At 35.3% G+C, this 18,269-nt stretch overlaps 1 protein-coding gene and 1 long non-coding RNA gene across 6 annotated transcripts in view; one reads left to right on the top strand and one right to left on the bottom strand.

Annotated features, from left to right (window-relative positions):
* The window catches only part of NEXN (nexilin F-actin binding protein), a 51,780-nt gene that overhangs the window by 28,375 nt on the left and 5,136 nt on the right, over positions 1-18,269 (top strand). For 3 of the 5 annotated variants that reach the window (XM_058716893.1, XM_058716894.1, XM_058716896.1), the window contains 6 exons: positions 5,486-5,527; positions 6,757-6,951; positions 7,081-7,257; positions 8,981-9,169; positions 12,809-13,006; positions 17,086-17,307. In XM_058716893.1, coding sequence (XP_058572876.1) covers positions 5,486-5,527; positions 6,757-6,951; positions 7,081-7,257; positions 8,981-9,169; positions 12,809-13,006; positions 17,086-17,307 — 1,023 coding nt within the window. The remainder of the gene's footprint in view (positions 1-5,485; positions 5,528-6,756; positions 6,952-7,080; positions 7,258-8,980; positions 9,170-12,808; positions 13,007-17,085; positions 17,308-18,269) is intronic. The other 2 variants (XM_058716897.1, XM_058716895.1) reach the window with 2 other exon arrangements.
* Positions 5,141-17,090, bottom strand: LOC131504520 (uncharacterized). The gene is made up of 2 exons (XR_009258038.1): positions 15,070-17,090; positions 5,141-6,591 (listed from the first exon to the last, which is right to left on the bottom strand). It is a non-coding gene; the product is annotated as an uncharacterized LOC131504520 (long non-coding RNA).

The raw sequence follows: 18,269 nt of genomic DNA, 5'->3' as shown, positions 1-18,269 counted from the left end.
AAATAAAACAATCAGTACATTGCCTAATTACAATATTTTAATATAACATAAACTTATTAAATAGCAGCTAACTTGAAAACAAGATCTTAAACACAAATATTTAATATCAGATAAATATGTCACATGCCTAGAAGGATTAAGGGCAGAATATACTTACCTTAAGGTTGAATGCTAGGATAACTTTTGTTATGCACCAACTTGTCATTTAGTCCATATTCCTTACACTGTCCACATTTCTTGTTTTTCCTGACATGTTAGAGGATTTTACAAAGATATAAGGCAGTGTCACATAAACTATCTACAGTATGCTGGTCTTTCAGTAGCAATCAATAAATACTTGGTTATTATTACACACTAAGGCATAATTAGGATATCTTCCTACCCAAGAATTTGAAACAAATCACATTTTATTTAATAATGGTAGTATTAGCTAGCTTATTAACTTTTTTTTTTTTAAGTTGGGGATGGTAGTAGAAGAGGGGAGAAATGTGTGACAGCCATTTCTTTCATATAGCCATTACTGATGCCCATAGCCACAGGGGACAAATAAGAGGGGAGAAAAAAATTGTTACTATGATCTTATATAGTCTCTTAATGAATTTAGAATTCCCATGTATTTTAGCTCAGAGCATGAGAACTTAGAGGCTAGTATTTTTAAAATACTCAAGAATATGATCTAATTTCCAGAAAAAGTTAATGTCTCAAAGTGATTAATGATTATAATGACATAGAAACTTGATCAATAGTCATACTTTTATTAAGTAAAGAATTGATCAGGTCACAAAAATTAATGCACTGATACTTGTTTTACATTATAAATTATGCCTAGTCATAGACTTGATGACCGTTATATTGTTTATGAACTTAACCTAGTCTACATTGTAAGATCAAAAGAGATGATCAGTGTATTGAGTTTAATGAGATGGCATTTATCTTAGAGTTGTTAATAATATTATATGAGTTAATAAATGCAAAGCACTTAGAACAGTGCCTGGTACACGTAAGTAGACTATAAATGTTTCACCTAAATGTCATGAAACCATTTTAGCTCCTCTTTCTTCTCTCATCAATATGTTAACAAATATATTAACATAGTCTTCATAAGTACAAAACTATTTTTATTGTGAAGTTGTACTTGGCTCTTTTTTGTCTACTCTTTAAGTGCTTTAAATCTGTTTGCTATGCTCCTTCCAGTTTCCTACCTTTCTAAAAAGAAAAATGACAAGGCAAAGCATATGCCATGTTTGCATGTCAAAAAAATGTATTTACCCAGACTTCGCAAATAGCCACTTCTGTGGCACAAATAACCACTTGTATAGTGGCAAATAATGACATAATGCCAGATGAATTATAGAAAAGAATTGGAATTTCCTATATTTTATTACTTTGTACATCTTTATCTAAAGAAAGGATGGTATGTACTTTGACATCTCCAGTCATCAAAGATGAGAATTCATTTTGCAATGTAAGTTCACCCAGGAATATAAATATAAGTGAGTATTATAGAGTATGCATTGTCAAATATAAAATATGTCAGTATATGTAGTTATATTTACAATATAAATTATAAAATAAGGTAATTTGTAATTAAAATATATGGTATTTGGCAGCAAGTACTGTACATTGGTTTAGTCTACTTATATTAAGTCTTATCAACTTTTCCAAAAAAGCACTGATTACTCACTAGACTTTAAGACCCACTACAACCCCAAGAACTGAATATACAGTGGTTTCTCAAAGAAAAACGACGTGTATGTTGAAGGAGGTGTGTTTGAATATGATGAAGACGTGGGATACTCAGAGAGGGAGACAAAGTATCATGAGAAAGAACCGCTTCTTTTAGTAACTCCAGAAACTACATGGCAGGGTGCTATAGAATCCCGATTAATGAAAATTTTGATCCATTACATTGTTTGAGAATACGTAGGTAGAGCAAAATAAACTATCAATAGTAATTTTATCTTTCAAATATGGAAAGTCCAATTTTAAAAATTAAGTACATTTTCTGCTCAAATCTAATAAAAGTGAATCTGTCTTTGAATATAAGAAGTATGACATAGGTAATCAAGAAAAATTTGTTTTTGTTTTTTAATAGGCTCCACACTCAGTGTGGAGCCCAATACAGGGCTTGAACTAACAACTTTGAGATCAAACCTGATCTGAGATCGAGTCAGATGCTTAACCAACTGAGCCTCCCAGGTGCCCCAAGAAAAGTCTTAATGTTGGGGCACCTGGCTGGCTCAGTTGGTGGAGCATGAGACTCTTGATCTTGAGGTCGTGAGTTCAAGGCCCACTTTGGGGGTAGAGTTTACTAAGGAAAAAATGTCTTAATGTTAATTTGAAAAATCCACTTGTACAAGTCCATATTCAAGACTGCTTTAGAAGGGATTCTTGAGTCAGGAGAACTACCAGATTCTAGGATCTTATGATGAATTAAAAATGAGTATACTTTGTATACTGGATGTTAGAACCAAAGACCAGTAAAATTTGGGGGAGAATCTTAATTTAGTATAATTAAAGATTTTTTTTTCTTTGTTTTGAGAGAGAGAGAGAGAGAGAGAGAGGGAGAGCACATACACAGGGGAGGGGCAGATAAAGAGGGGCAGAGGATCTGAAGCGGGCTTTGTGCTGACAGCAGAGAGCCCTATGTGAGGCTTGAACTCATGACCTGAGCCGAAGTCAGATGCTTAACTGACTGAGCCACCCAGGTACCCCTTTATTTAGTATGATCTGGTTATCTTTGAGGATATCCTGATGGGCAAGGTTAACATCTATCAATTTAGAAAAAGAGAAATTGTTGATAGGGGACTGTGATGTTGAAAATAAAGGGAGTGGTGCCTGGGTGGCTCAGGCGGTTAAGTGTCTGACTCTTGGTTTTTGGCTCAGGTTATGGTCTCATGGTTCATGAGTTTGAGCCCTGCATCCAGCTCTGTGCTGATGGTGCAGAGCCTACTTGGGATCCTCTCTCTCTGCCCCTCTTCTACTTGTGCTCTCTCTCTCTCACGCGCGCGCTCTCACTCTCAAAAAAATAAATAAATAAAACTTAAAAAAAAAAAAAAAGAAAAGAAAGAGGAGAAAAGGAAGTTGCTTTGGGAAGGAGCAAAAGGAGTTTCCTTTTCATAATCAAAAGAAATAGTTGGGAAGTAGCTCTTCAATGGTAGCTTCTGACAGCAAACACTATAACGAAACTGCTATCTCAGTTCTCTCTGAATGTACTGACACCATGGCCACTTAGACAAATTCATCTTTTCCTTTGCTGAAACCCAATGGAAAAAAAATCCTGTCTCCTGTTAAAGTTTTGGTAATGCTTAAAATGAGCAAAGAAGAAAGCACACAAAAACAAAACAAAGAAAAGCCACTCCAAATATAATTTATTATTTTACCATAAGCTAATAAAAATCTGAGAAGGTTCTAGTAAAAGAAATTTGGGGTTAAGAAATTTAGAATTTGGGGCACCTTGGGTGGCTCGGTTGGTTAAGGGTCTGACTCTTGATTTTGGCTCAGGTCATGATCTAATGTTTTGTGGGTTCCAGACCCGTGTTGGGCTCTGTGCTGATGGTGTGGAGCCTGCTTGGGATTCTCTCTCTCCCTATCTCAAAATAAATAAGCTTAAAAAAAATTAGAATTTACCTTCCCTATACTCTCAATGTCTTGTTTCTTACCATATCTATTAGAACTTTTTATTGAGAGACAAATGTGATTTGTGAAGGAATTGTTAGCCTTCCTTTGAAGGGAAGTAGTTTTTTAAGTTTGTTTATTTTTAAGTAATCTCTACACCCAGCGTGGGGCTCAAACTCATGACCCTGAGATCGAGTCGCATGCTCTTCCAACAGAGCCAGCCAGGCACCCCTGAAGGGAAAGAAATTTGTAATTATTATATATATATATATATTTATAAATATATATATATATATATTTTTTTTATTATAAGTTTTTCTTAGACGGGTGTCTGGGTGGCTCAGTCAGTTGAGCTTCTGACTGTGGCTCAGGTCATGATCTCATGGTTCGTGGGTTAGAGCTCCACATTGGGCTCCGTGCTGACAGCTCAGAACCTGGAGTCTGCTTTGAATTCTGTGTCTCCCTCTCTCTCTGCCCCTCCCCTGCTTGTGCTCTGTCTCTGTCTCTCTCAAAAAAAAATAAACATTAAAAACAATTTTTTTAATAAAATAAATTTTTTTCTTAGCTAATGTTTTTAAAAAGCAGGGTTTTTTTCATCATTCAATAAAACTTTCACCATTTACACAGTAAGTCCCAAAGCATAGTAAGTCACAGTAAGTAAGTCTGCAAAACAAATTATTCCAAGCAAAACTTAATACAAATATTAAAATATAAAATAGATAATTATATAAAATAGATATTTATATAAAATAATTTATATAAAATATACAAATATATTTATATAAAATATTTTATTTATACAAAATAATTTATATAAAATATTTATATAAAATAGATAAATTATTTCTTTGGAATTAATTTTCAAAAATTTGGTATCTTAATCAAATGTATTAATTCTCCTGTGACAGAGAATATAGAAAAGGGAAATGGAATGATGAATAGGGTCTTAGCCAGAATTCTCTTAGACTGTATAAGGAACAAACTACTTCCAGACTCTTTCACTGATGTTAAAAATAATGTTAAATAATGTTAAATGTTAAAAAATGTTAAATAATAATGTTAAAAATTAATTTAACATTAAAAAATGTTAAAGTAATAAGATCTGAATGTTTACTTTCTAACTTCTCTCATTTTACCATTCCTTATGTTTCCTTTTCCTGACATCTCAAACATTGCATTATTTAAATCACCTGTCTTCCTTTTCATTTCTCAATCTGTTATATACATTAGCCTGCTCCTCTAGCTAACCTAATGGTGTTTCTTACCAGTAAAGCCAAATTGAGAACCCCTTCTATTGAATGAGGGTCTTTCCTTCCTAGATGTGGTCAAAATATAAACAATAATATCTACCAGAATTCTCCCTTCTAAACTAGCCATGTGAGAGCTGGTGTACTGCACTGTATTATTGTATCAGTTATATTCTGCCATGTATTTATATTGTAAAATATAGTCATAATTATTTGATTACCAATGATAGGTTTGGCTAGGGCAGAGACATAGAATGAAGAAATGTTTCTGTATCTCAGTTTAAGTTACTAATTTAATTAATAATTGCTGCTTGTAAGCTTACAGACAGGTCATAACAGTTTGGTCCATTCACATTACAGAATTACAAAGATAGGCTTTATCTTAATTTTTCTTAATATACAATTCCCCATATATTGATTTTGATGTCAAAATATAAAAATGAATATAAGGTTTAATCTCCCCCTAAAAGGACTAATTTGCAGCAAAATAAAAATATTTTTAAAATTATGAATTTGAAAATTTACTATAAGTCACAACTAAATTACTTTTCAGTTGTATGTTTAAAAGCAAAAAGCAGAAATTAAATGTAATGTAATGATATGAAATTCTCATTCAATAGATTGAGGACATAAACAATACGGGAACTGAATCAGCATCAGAGGTAAATGGACATTTCCTTTAATGAAACATTCACCTAAAATTATCTGACTCACAAATAGTCTTTTAATTAAAAAATTAAAAGCATTTCTATTCTTATTTCTATAGCAACAACAAAAGGACAAACATATTTTACAAAGCAAGATCATACTTTTTCACTTTCTCAAATATTATAGCTTAGTGTCTTAAAAGTATGTTTTTGCTTTCATGGTTAGAGACACAACTCTCAGCTTGAAATACTCTGCCAAGACTTTGTATTTCTTGAACTGTTAATAATAGTTGAGACTGTTGAAAGGTAACATTTTCAAAAAGCAGGGTTTTTTTCATCATTTGTCTTCTTCTTTCCTCAGAGTTCCTGATAGTTTTTATTATCACATACTAGTAGAAAGTACAGTATATAGCACCATGAAGTAATGTTCCACAACCACAGAAATTTTAGTTAATCCCTTTTTATCTAACAGAGAAAGTTAAACATCAGTCAATTTGATGGTGTGCCTAAAACTACAGCCACATAAAGTGGAAGCAGTTCTGTTTTAGCGGCGTGTGTTGCATATTGTAATTCACTTTATTTTTGAAAAAAATTCAGAGAGATGTAACAATAGATTATGTAATGGAACTAATTAAAATGAATTTGAAAAACAACAAATTTAAAAATATTTTACTAAGACCAAATGCCAATGAGTTTTGTCTATAAGTATTTTATACTTATTTTGTCTATAAGTATTTTGTCTGTAAGTGTTTTATAAAAACAATATAATATTGTTTTCCCTCACAAAATATTAGTTAAGTATTTTAAAACTTGCATGGAGAAAAAAATCATATGGAAAGACTTTCTGTGTGTTTAAACTGAATCTATCCACCATCAAATTGATGTAGAGTATACTCACATGCACATTACCTTTTGTGGAACTAGTGCATGGACAGTTAAATTCAGATAATGTCATGCAGTTTTATCCAAACAGCTGTATTAACATCACCTTCTAGGAAAGAAGATGCTCCTTGAACCTTCTCATCAATGGATTTCAAAGATTAACTCAGGGTGCAGAGAAAGAACTATTGAATAGAAATCTGTAAAAAAAAAAAAAAGTATATAGATATAGATACATATATAAATTTTTGTTCTTCATAACATTGATGGCCATGTAACAAAATTCACCAATAATGGAGGTAAATCCTGTGAAACCTAAATTTTGGTTAGGAAGAAACATGCTAATTATCTATTTTATAAATTAGGAAGGAGATGATTCACTACTTGTAACAGTGGTACCTGTCAGATCACACAAAACTTCTGGAAAGATAAAGAATTTCGAGGATCTAGAAAAAGAACGAGAAGAAAAAGAAAGGGTCAAGTATGAAGAAGATAAAAGAATAAGATATGAAGAACAACGGCGATCTCTCAAGGAAGCAAAGTGTCTTTCCTTGGTCATGGTAAATTGATTGATTGATTGATTGATTATTTATTTATTTATTTATTTATTGGAACAAATCAAAGCAGCTAAGTTGGTTAGCACCATTTCCTTTTATAATTAACAGTTGTGTTTTCACAATGTTTCTTAGGATGATGAACTAGAAAGCGAGGCAAGAAAAGACTCCATTTCTCCTGGAAAATTGAAACTAACTTTTGAAGAATTGGAAAGACAAAGACAAGAAAACCGAAGGAAGCAAGCTGAGGAGGAAGCACGACAACGTTTAGAAGAAGAGAAGCGTGCTTTTGAAGAAGCAAGGCGGCAAATGGTAAAACATATATGTAACACACACACACACACACATTTTTCAAGATTTTTTTTTTCAGATTTAAAACATTTTTTTTCAATATATGAAGTTCATTGTCAAATTAGTTCCCATACAACACCCAGTGCTCATCCCAAAAGGTGCCCTCCTCAATACGCATCACCCCCCCTCCCCTCCCTCCCTCCCTCCCTCCCACCCCCCCACCCCCCCACCCCCCATCATCCCTCAGTTTGTTCTCAGTTTTTTTTATTTTTTAAAAAAAAATTTTTTTTTTTTTAACGTTTATTTATTTTTGAGACAGAGAGAGACACAGCATGAACGGGGGAGGGGCAGAGAGAGAGGGAGACACAGAATCAGAAGCAAGCTCCAGGCTCTGAGCCATCAGCCCAGAGCCCGACGTGGGGCTCGAACTCGCGGACCGCGAGATCGTGACCTGAGCTGAAGTCGGACGCTCAACCGACTGAGCCACCCAGGCGCCCCTGTTCTCAGTTTTTTTTAACGTTTATTTATTTTTGGGACAGAGAGAGACAGAGCATGAACGGGGGAGGGGCAGAGAGAGAGGGAGACACAGAATCGGAGGCAGGCTCCAGGCTCTGAGCCATCAGCCCAGAGCCTGATGCGGGGCTCAAACTCACGGACAGTGAGATCGTGACCTGAGCTGAAGTCGGATGCTTAACCGACTGAGCCACCCAGGCGCCCCAGTTTGTTCTCAGTTTTTAAGAGTCTCTTATGCTTTGGCTCTCTCCCACTCTAACCTCTTTTTTTTTTTTTTTTTCTTCCCCTCCCCCATGGGTTTCTGTTAAGTTTCTCAGGATCCAGATGAGTGAAAACATATGGTATCTGTCTTTCTCTGTATGGCTTATTTCACTTATTATCACACTCTCCAGTTCCATCCACGTTGCTACAAAGGGCCATATTTCGTTCTTTCTCATTGCCATGTAGTACTCCATTGTGTATATAAACCACAATTTCTTTATCCATTCATCAGTTGATGGACATTTAGGCTCTTTCCATAATTTGGCTATTGTTGAGAGTGCTGCTATAAACATTGGGGTACAAGTGCCCCTATGCATCAGTACTCCTGTATCCCTTGGGTAAATTCCTAGCAGTGCTATTGCTGGGTCATAGGGTAGGTCTATGTTTAACTTTTTGAGGAACCTCCACACTGAAGATTTTATTTTTAAGTAATCTCTACTTGAACTCACAACCCTGAGATCAAGAGTAGCATGCTCCACCAACTGAGCCAGCCAGGTACCCCTATAACATATTTTTTTACATATAATGGCATTATATATATGTATAATGATTATAACATATAAATTATGTATAATAGTTATATAATAAATTTGAGGAAATTTCAGATAAAGATATACTTTGAACCTCAGTAAGTACATACACATACACATTTTCTGTTTTGTCCTGGGAGAGTTAATATTTAACAGAACTTTTAAATGACCCCTTAACTTTTTTCACACTCCACTTATCTATTTAAAAATTTGACTTTCTTGGGAACTTTTATTTAACTTGAGTACATCTTTGCCTGGAATTTCCTCAAATTTGAATATTTTATCATGAAAGACAATATAAAGGAAGGGAATTTTTGGTCAAATATATTAAGGGTAAGGAAATGTTCATGTGTGAGGTGGCTGATTCTGTCCCTTTTGAGGTCATTCATTCCTGTCTTTGATGAATCTCAGTTCTTACTAATGAGTTGTTTCTTGGTTAGGTAAATGAAGAGGAGGAAAACCAAGACACAGAAAAAATTTTAAAAGGGTACCGCCCTGGTAAACTCAAACTCAGCTTTGAAGAAATAGAAAGACAAAGGAGAGAAGATGAAAAAAAGAAAGCAGAAGAAGAAGCCAGAAGGAGAATAGAGGAAGAAAAGAAGGCATTTGCTGAAGCAAGGAGAAGCATGGTAAGACAGAATGTAATTGGGAGAATGACATTAGGATTCAGCTTTTTAAGAGTATGTTAAGACAGGGTGCCTAGCTGCCTCTAGTAGCACATGTAACTCTTGATCTCAGGATTATGAGTTCAAGCCCCATGTTGGATGTAGAGATTACTTAGAAAATTTTTTAAAAATTAAAAAAAAAAATTTAAAGAGTATGTTAAGAGAAATAATTAAACTTTGGGGAATACTCTATTATTTCAGGAAAGTTTCAAAAGTAGGGATAGCAAATGAGTTTTTAAAAGTCTCCTGTGGCATAAAACCAGTCAGTTAAAGGTGTTTGCTTCAATGTAATGTTGAGAAGTTTCTGATTAAATTGCTATGCCTGGCATAGATGATTGAATATTGTCTTCCTTCTCTGGGAAGGTATGTTTTCCAGAAGTAAGTATCTAAGCAGGGAGTTTCCTACCCTCACCCTTTCTTCTATTCTCTCCATTCCTCTTTCCTTTCCCACATTTCCTCTTTCCCTCCCTCCTTCCTTTCCTTCTTTTGTTTCACTTTCCATTCCATCCAGTATATATTAAATAGTCAAAGCCATTTAATCACAATTATTTAACTCTCCAAAATACTCACCCATCACTTTTGGATATTGCTACCAAACTTAATTCTGTCACAGAGTTACACTCCTTATACAATTTTAATGTTTGTAAAATGTACAGTTATCTGACAAACTTTATTTTCAAGCAAGCTGATGTGAATGCTGCATCCCCTTCTTGAAACATTTTCAAAAATTTTATTTTTAAGTAACCTCCACAACCAATATGGGGCTGACACTCACAACCCTAAGATCAAGAGTCATACAGCCCACCGATTGAGCCAGGCAGATGCGCCAAACCATTTTTTTAAGTAGGCTCTACACCCAATATGGGGCTTGATTGAACTCATAACCCTATGATCAAGAGTTATAGGCTCTACCGACTGAGCCAGCCAGGCACCCCTGACCCTTCTTGAAACATTTTAATTGGCTTCAATGATATGACCTGGTTTTCTTACTATGTCTAAGGGAGCTTCAGGCACATATATCCATCCATGTTTTTATTTGGCATCATCACTAATCCAGATGCTCAAACCAGAAAGTTGGGAGCCTTAAACACTTCCAACCTTCTCATTCATGCCTCACATCCAATCATTCATTAAGTTTTATTCATTCTATCTTCTAAATCACTCTAAAAATCTATCAATTTTTCCCTCATTTCTACTACTATAGTTATCCTTTTCTAGGGCCACCTATCTCCTTCCAGGTCAATTATCTCTAGCTTCAGGCTAACTCCTGTTTAACTTGTTTTCTTGCCTATAATCCATTCTTCCTTGTAAAGCCAAGAGTGATCTTTCTCTCTCTTTTCAAGTAAATTTTATTGTGTTACTGTTTTGCTTAAAAATTTTCCCTTTCTGGGGCATCTGGGTGGCTCAGTTGGTAGAGTATCTGACTCTCGATCTCAGGGTTGTGAGTTCAAGCCCCACATTGGATGTAGTGCCTACTTAAAAAAAAAAAAGGAAAAGAAAAAGAAAGGAGTGCCTGGGTGGCTCAGTTGGTTAAGCATTCAGCCTCGGCTCAGGATATGATCTTGTGGTCCGTGAGTTTGAGCCCCACATCAGGCTCTGTGCTGACAGCTCAGAGCCTTAAGCCTCTTCAGATTCTGTGTCTCCCTCTCTCTCTGCCCCTCCCCAACTCAAGTTCTATCCCTCTCTCAAAAAATAAATAAACATTAAAAAAATAAAAAAAAATTTCTACTTCCCTTAAGCAAAAATCTAAATTAAAAAAAAAAAATCTAAAAAATTTTAAAACAAGTTTCTTTATAATATTGCCCTGGTGTATTTTTCCAGCTTCATTTCTTGATTCTTCATCTTTTTTCCAGACATACTAAATTTCTCCCAATTTCTTCAAAATACTGTGCTCTCATCCATCTCTGGACCTTCATTAATGCTAAATGAAACATGTCCCTCTTTCCTTTCCCTATGCTCTAATTCTTTTTCATATATTCTGTTTCCTTTGGGAAGCCTTTCCTGAGAATACAAGTTCCAAAGACATGTTCCTTCTATACATTCTTACAGCATTTAGTACTTCCCTGGCATAGCACTAAAGCTGTATTGTTGTTGCTTACAGCTGCCTTTCTCACTCATGAGGCTGAGACTGTTCATCTGGCATGTGGCACAATGCATTCTAGAGTAACAAATTGCCTATAAATGTTTGCGGAATATATTAAAACTTTTTTAAAAATTAATTTTTTATTTGTTAAGTAAACTCTACCCCCAACATGGGGCTTGAACTGACAACCCCAAGACCAAGAGTTTCATGCTGTACTGACAGAGTCAGTCAGGTGCCCCTTAAAACTATCTTATATGTATTACAAGGTAATCCTTGATTCACATATGATTTCTACACAGAAACCCTATAAACCTTGTGAAGGCACTTAATTTTTTGGAGAATAAACAGGTTCAGAAGTGATAGACAAGAAGTAGTTGTAAAGATCAGGAGATCTAGTCCCAGGGTCAGATTTTTAGGCTGAAACTGCCAGGATTCACTAGTGGAAAAAGTGCAGGGAAAGAAAACTGCATTAAACCCAAACTCTAGTTTCCTAGAGATATTTCTGTATCAGGAAAGGAAAAACTAATTCCTTTATTTATGTTGTTTTCTTATCCAGGGCCATATTTTAATTTTGTATTATAGCTCAGTTAACTAATATATTAGTAAAAATTTGGGGCAATCTTTGGATTGCAAAGTTTCTATTTGCAATTTAGGAATTGCCTTTATTACAGGGAATGCTAATGTAATAATAAAACTGCCATTGGGAGCTTACCATTGGGTGTCAAGCATACTGCTAAGTGTTTCCAAATTTTATTTGATTCTCCTGACAACTGTATGAAAAGTCATCACAAATGGGGAAACTCACAGAGGCTAGGTAACTTGCCCAAGGTCACAAATAAATGGCAATTAGACATGTAATTCATGAAATTACAAAAAGTCTAAATCATTATTTATAATTTTATTAGACTTTTGAAGTTTTGAATACCACCTTTGCCACTTAATATTTGTGTTGACTTTGGACAAGTTACTTTTCAGTGCCTCAGTTTCCTCATCCATATAAAGTGCTTAGAATTTTACATGGCAGCTCTGAGTAAGTATTAACTATTCTTGTTAGCATTAAATACAATAAAATTACAGCATTAAGAGTGATTTTTACCTGATTATGAAGGAATCCTGATGGGTTATTTAATTCATTCAGACAAAACCATGATTTAGCTGCGAAATGCTCATTTTAATCACCAAAATGGAAATTTTACCTCACGTAGAAAGTGTTCTCAGTATTATAAAATCTTAATGTCTAATTCGAATTACTCATAATACAAAGTCAAAGGATTTGTGTTTGTTGGAATGGAGAACAGATGGTCACCGTTTCCTCTGTAGCCACAAAAACACCTTAAATTTTCTAGTATTTTTTACCTTGTTTATTGTTTTATACTTTTGAAGAGATTTAGGTCTTCAAATTTTTAGTTCAGGGTGAAACCTTTTTACTCAAGTAATCACAGTTTCTACAAAAAAAAAAAAATTCCCCTTTTTAGTATGTGTAATTTTGGAAAGAGTAATAAGAGACTTATTTTAAATAGGTAGTAGATGATGACTTCCCAGAGATGTATAAAACAATTTCTCAAGAATCTCTTACACCGGGAAAACTGGAAATTAATTTTGAAGAATTATTAAAACAAAAAATGGAAGAAGAAAAACGACGAACGGAGGAAGAAAGGAAGCATAAGCTAGAGATGGAAAAACAGGAATTTGAACAACTGAGACAAGAAATGGGAGAGGTGAGATTTGAGGAAATATCCATTTTTTTTTCTTCCAAATGTTTATAAATGTGGAAATATCCATTTTTTTCTTCCAAATGTTTATTAATGTAAGTATTTTACATATAGTATCTTACAATAACTTTCTGAGTATTATTATTCACATAAAGGACACTCATCATACTATGAGGCGCTTGGTACAAGTTTCAGCACAGTTATGTGCGCTTTCTAGCCTGATAGAACTCTGTTTCTTCCTTACTAATTTAAATCACTTATGATGCAGGGCACCTGGGGGGCTCAGTCAGTTAAGCATCAAGCTTCAGCTCAGGTCATGATCTCATGGTTTGTGGGTTTGGTTCCTGGATTTGAGCCCCATGTTGGGATCCTCTGTCCCCCCCTCTCTCTGCCCCTCCCCTGCTTGTGCTCTCTCAAAAATGGATAAACATTAAAAAAATAATAAAACAAATGATTGCAAGTGATTACCTTAAGTAAATATTTCTTCCTAAATACCTCACAATTGTGCGGTCACATTATGATTGAGAATTGTTTCCTAAAATGTTTAATATACTCATTTATGCTTATTTTTCTTGAAACAAACAGAATTAAACTGATTAGTCAAAATAAAATTACAAGAGTACCATGGATACTAGAACATCAGTGTGGCAAGTTTTTGAATAATTTTATTTTACTAAATTAGAAGATGGGACTTTGATGTTAAATATTTTAGTATGATTTCTCTAGTACTGAAATGAATTAAAGATATATACAAATATATATGTATATAAATACAGGACTGTACAGGGCCAGCTTCATGGGCAGGCAACCTGTGCCGTCACAGGGCCCTATATGCTCAAATAGGCCATGCATAAGATTTAATGCTCTGAGGTTGCTAATCTTGATTTTTATTTATTAAAAAAAAATTTTTTTTATTTAAGCAGTGTCTACACCCAACATGGGGCTTGAACTCACGACCCCAAGATCAAGAGTAACATGCTTTTCTGACTGAGCCAGCTAGGCACCTGGCCAATCTTGATTTTTAATTAAAAATTTTAATTAAAATAAAATTTAAAAATTAAAATTTTAATAATCTTGTCTTTGAATTTGTGTGTAAGTGAAAGCTGACTGGACAGTGGAGTATGTGCTAGAGTTTTAGAGCTTTGGCTCACTCAAACCTTCTTCTGTCCCCTGCCTCCCTATGGTGCATTCTCAGAAGCCCTTTTTCTACCTCCTGGTGCTCTAAGGCCCTGCCTAACCTTTTCCTTCCCACAGCTGCCACCCTGCATCTGGATGGCCAATTGTGTAGACAGAAGAGGGGAGGGAAAAAGAGGGGGCCAGCATTCCACTGTCACCCTCGGCTTCTGATGAGGAGGCTCCTGGCAGCAGCATGAGGAGAATTGGGGATGAACATGACTTGGGGTGAGATGAACAGTGGCTGTCCCAGACTAAGACTGGCAACGACACAGCATGTTTGGTGGGCAACTTGATGGGGACTTCTTGCCAGCTTGTGACCTATGTAGACGTTGCAGTCTCTTAGAAGTTACCTTCTTGGTTATGGGTTAAGACAATGGGCCTGTGGGGTTATTTACTTCCTTGCCCTAGCCAATCAAGAGACTATAAATACTATATAAACATATAGGTAATAATAAAGTATCATGAATATGCTGTAGAAAAATATTCCAAGGTCTAGCCTTAAAATATTTTACTTTTCTTTATAATTTTTTTAATGTGTATTTATTTTTGAGAGACAGAAACAGAGCATGAGCAGGGGAGGGGCAGAAAGAGGGAGACACAGAATCTGAAGCAGGCTGCAGGTTCTGAATGATCCTCACAGGGCCTGATGCAGGGCTGGAACTCCCAAACTGCAAGATCATGCATGACCTGAGCTGAAGTTGGACGCTTAATCGACTGAGCCACCCAGGCACCCCTTGCCTTAAAGTTTTTTAAATGTAACAGCATTTATTTTATAAAGGAAGCTTAAAATGAATCATTTAGAAAAACTTGTAAATTATATTTTAGTACACTGAGATGGATTCTAATTATAAGGCAGTATGTAACTGACATTTTGGTGCTACTGAGTGACTTACCCTACTACGTCTGAGTGTTTCCAAGCGAGTAGCACACCAGTTCCACGATCATCTGCACTGCAGCTAATTAGTTCATTTGACCAGAATGACTTGGGAACCACTGTAATATGAGGTGTATCACAAATTTGTTAGGTTTCTGGTATTTTAGGAGTTGTCAGTTTGGACCCTCAGAGACCAAAACGTGGAGGGTAGTATAAAGGAATAAATTTTCTCTTTCATCCCTTTGGTTGAACCAAGAAATTAAGCCTCACATCACATCATCCACTGTGATCCCATCCTTCCCCTCCATTTTCCTTCCCTACTACCCCTGCTCCACACCTAGGACTTTAGGTCTTCTCCAGGAAAAGTATATCAGGAATAACTGCAATTTTTTAAACCACTTCATATAGTGAGATTAGGGTTTAGTGTAATAAGTATACAAAGAACTAGGAATAAATTGTGAAAAGCCAAGGGAAACTTGAGTAAAAAGTATTTAAGATAAAATGCTCTAAAGAGGGGTGCCTGGGTGGCTCAGTCAGTTGAGCGTCCGACTTCAGCCCAGGTCATGATCTTGCGGTCCGTGGGTTCGAGCCCCACATCGGGCTCTGTGCTGACAGCTCGGAGCCCGGAGCCTGTTTCAGATTCTTTGTCTCCCTCTCTGACCCTCCCCTGTTCATGCTCTGTCTCTCTCTCTCTCAAAAATAAATAAACATTAAAAAAAAAAATTTTTTAAAAATGCTCTAAAGAATTGGGAGCCCAATTTTGGTTTGACTCCTTTTCTTTCATGGCAGAATATAAAATAGAATAAAAGTGATATGTATCAAAATGTAGGGATTTGGCCAGACTGTATTTTAGAAAGGCTTCATTCACTTAAGCTGAGTATTAAGTGATATTTAACTTTATTAGACTATCATCAAAAAAAAGACAGGAGGAATTTTCGGATACTCTGGCTCTATACAGAGATGAAAAAATCATGTCTAGTGGGTTAAGTGACCAGGCAAAGGCCATACAGTATCAAAGTCAGAACTAGAACTTAGATCTTACCCCCAGTCATGTTCTTTTAATTACAGTTCTTCATCTTCTCCTAAGCAAAAATTTTCCTATAGTTCCTAGTAAAAGTTAATCCTGATATGCATATTCTAGTTATAATAGAGTTATAATGGAATGTTAAATGATGTTTTGAGCCATAATGAAATATTATCATTATTATGTTTTTGGAGAGGGAAGGCACAAATGAGCAAGGGGCAGACAGAGAGAGAGAGACAGAGAGAGAAGTAGGGCTCATTGAAGCAAATCTCCTGTTTTTACCTAAAGCGGGGCTCATGCTCACCTGAAGTGGGGCTTAAGGTCACCTGATGTGGGACTTGAACACATGAACCATGAGATCATGACCCAAGCTGAAGTCAGATGCTTAATAACTGAGCCATCCAGGCGCCCATAATGAAATATTTTAAATGTTATGTAAAGTCTTAAATTTGAAGCATTACATTTTTTTAAGTTTATTTTGAGAGAGAGAGAATCCCATGCATGCTCTGTGATGTCAGTGCAGAGCCCAACATGGGGCTTGAACTCACAAACTGTGACCATGACCTGAGCTGAAATCAAGAGTCTGATGAGTTTAACCGACTGAGCCACCCAGATGCCCATATGCATTACTTTTAATCAGTAAATTTAGGCATTGTGTTTATGGAGGAGATTATTTAAACTTTATTTTTGGCTTCAAATAAGAAATTAACACTTTTTGGGAGTGCCTAGGTGCCTCAGTTCGTTGAGCATCCAACTCAATTTTGGCTCCAGTCATGATCTCATGGTTCCTGAGTTTGAGCCCTGTGTTGGGCTCTGCACTGACAGCACAGAATCTGCTTGGGATCCTCTCTCTCCCTCTCTTTCTGCCCCTCTCTTCGCACACATACTCTCTCAACATTATAAACACTAAAAAAAACCCAAACAAATAAAAGAAAAGAAATGAACGCTTTTTGGATGTTTTATTGTACAAACTAATTCTCTGGTATTTAATATATAAAAATTTTTTTGAAGGAAGAGGAAGAACATGAAACCTTTGAACTGAGTAGGGAATATGAAGAATTAATAAAATTGAAAAGAAGTGGCTCTATTCAAGCTAAAAATTTAAAAAGCAAGTTTGAAAAAATTGGACAACTGTCTGAAAAAGAAATCCAGAAAAAGATAGAAGAAGAACGAGCAAAAAGGAGAGCAATTGACCTTGAAATTAAAGAGCGAGAAGCAGAAAACTTTCATGAGGTATATACTATTTTGTATTTAACAGTCATGGTATAAATGTAACATGGACTTTGAGTAAGTTTTGGTACTTACAATTAACCATAGATGTATACAATATTATCTGGGAACTAAGTAGCAAAAGCATATTAAGATTTCAAGAGACTTTGAAAGATTTCCTCACTCTAGCATTGTTCAAAATGGCTGTTATCAGAATTGAAGCCGCTTATTGTGAACATCAGATAGGTCACTCCGGAAATAACGGTTTACATGTATTTACTGGCAGAAGTTTTAGTTTGAATCAGTAGAACCAGTGTACATATAACTTAAAAGAAATTCCAGATATTTACTTTCGTATTTAAAGATGAGACAAATAAAGCCTAATGATCTCAAAGTCATGCCAATAATTCAGTGGCAGAGCCTAAATTAGAATTGAGATGACATGAATCAGAAGTACCTCCATATGTTAAAAAACAGGCAATTACTAAATAACCTGTAATGTTCCTTCCAGCTTAAGATCTAGTTCCATGACTATGAGTACTGCTTTAAGTAGGATCTGGAAATTTTTTTCTGCCAGAATTGCCATTTTATAATACTTAACAGCATTAATGTTCTTCTAACAATGAATTTCCATTAAATATTCAATAAGGTAGGTGTGGGAAGTTGGGAGGGCCTTCAGGGGAGACTGTGAATTAAAAGAATGAAAAAATTATGTGCAAATTCTTTGCACTGTAAGCAATTCATTATTATTCAAGCAAACAGTATAGGAACATCAAAGATAATGATGAAGATGCAAACGCAGGCAAGATGGTCATGGAAGGTCTTAGATGTTAAGGAACTTTGCTTTATTGTTCATTGAAGGAATCTTTAAAACATGGAGATATTATCAAATAGGCATCTTTATACCTAGATCATAGTGAAGCTAAAGATGGTTTTAGATTCACGCATTAAAAAATTATTTGAATGGCTATTATGTTCCAGGAGCT

This window comes from Neofelis nebulosa, chromosome 2, assembly GCF_028018385.1.
Source record: "Neofelis nebulosa isolate mNeoNeb1 chromosome 2, mNeoNeb1.pri, whole genome shotgun sequence".
Lineage (NCBI taxonomy): Eukaryota > Metazoa > Chordata > Mammalia > Carnivora > Felidae > Neofelis > Neofelis nebulosa.
Note: the sequence above shows the minus strand (reverse complement) of the source record. Positions and strands in the feature narration are given on the sequence as shown.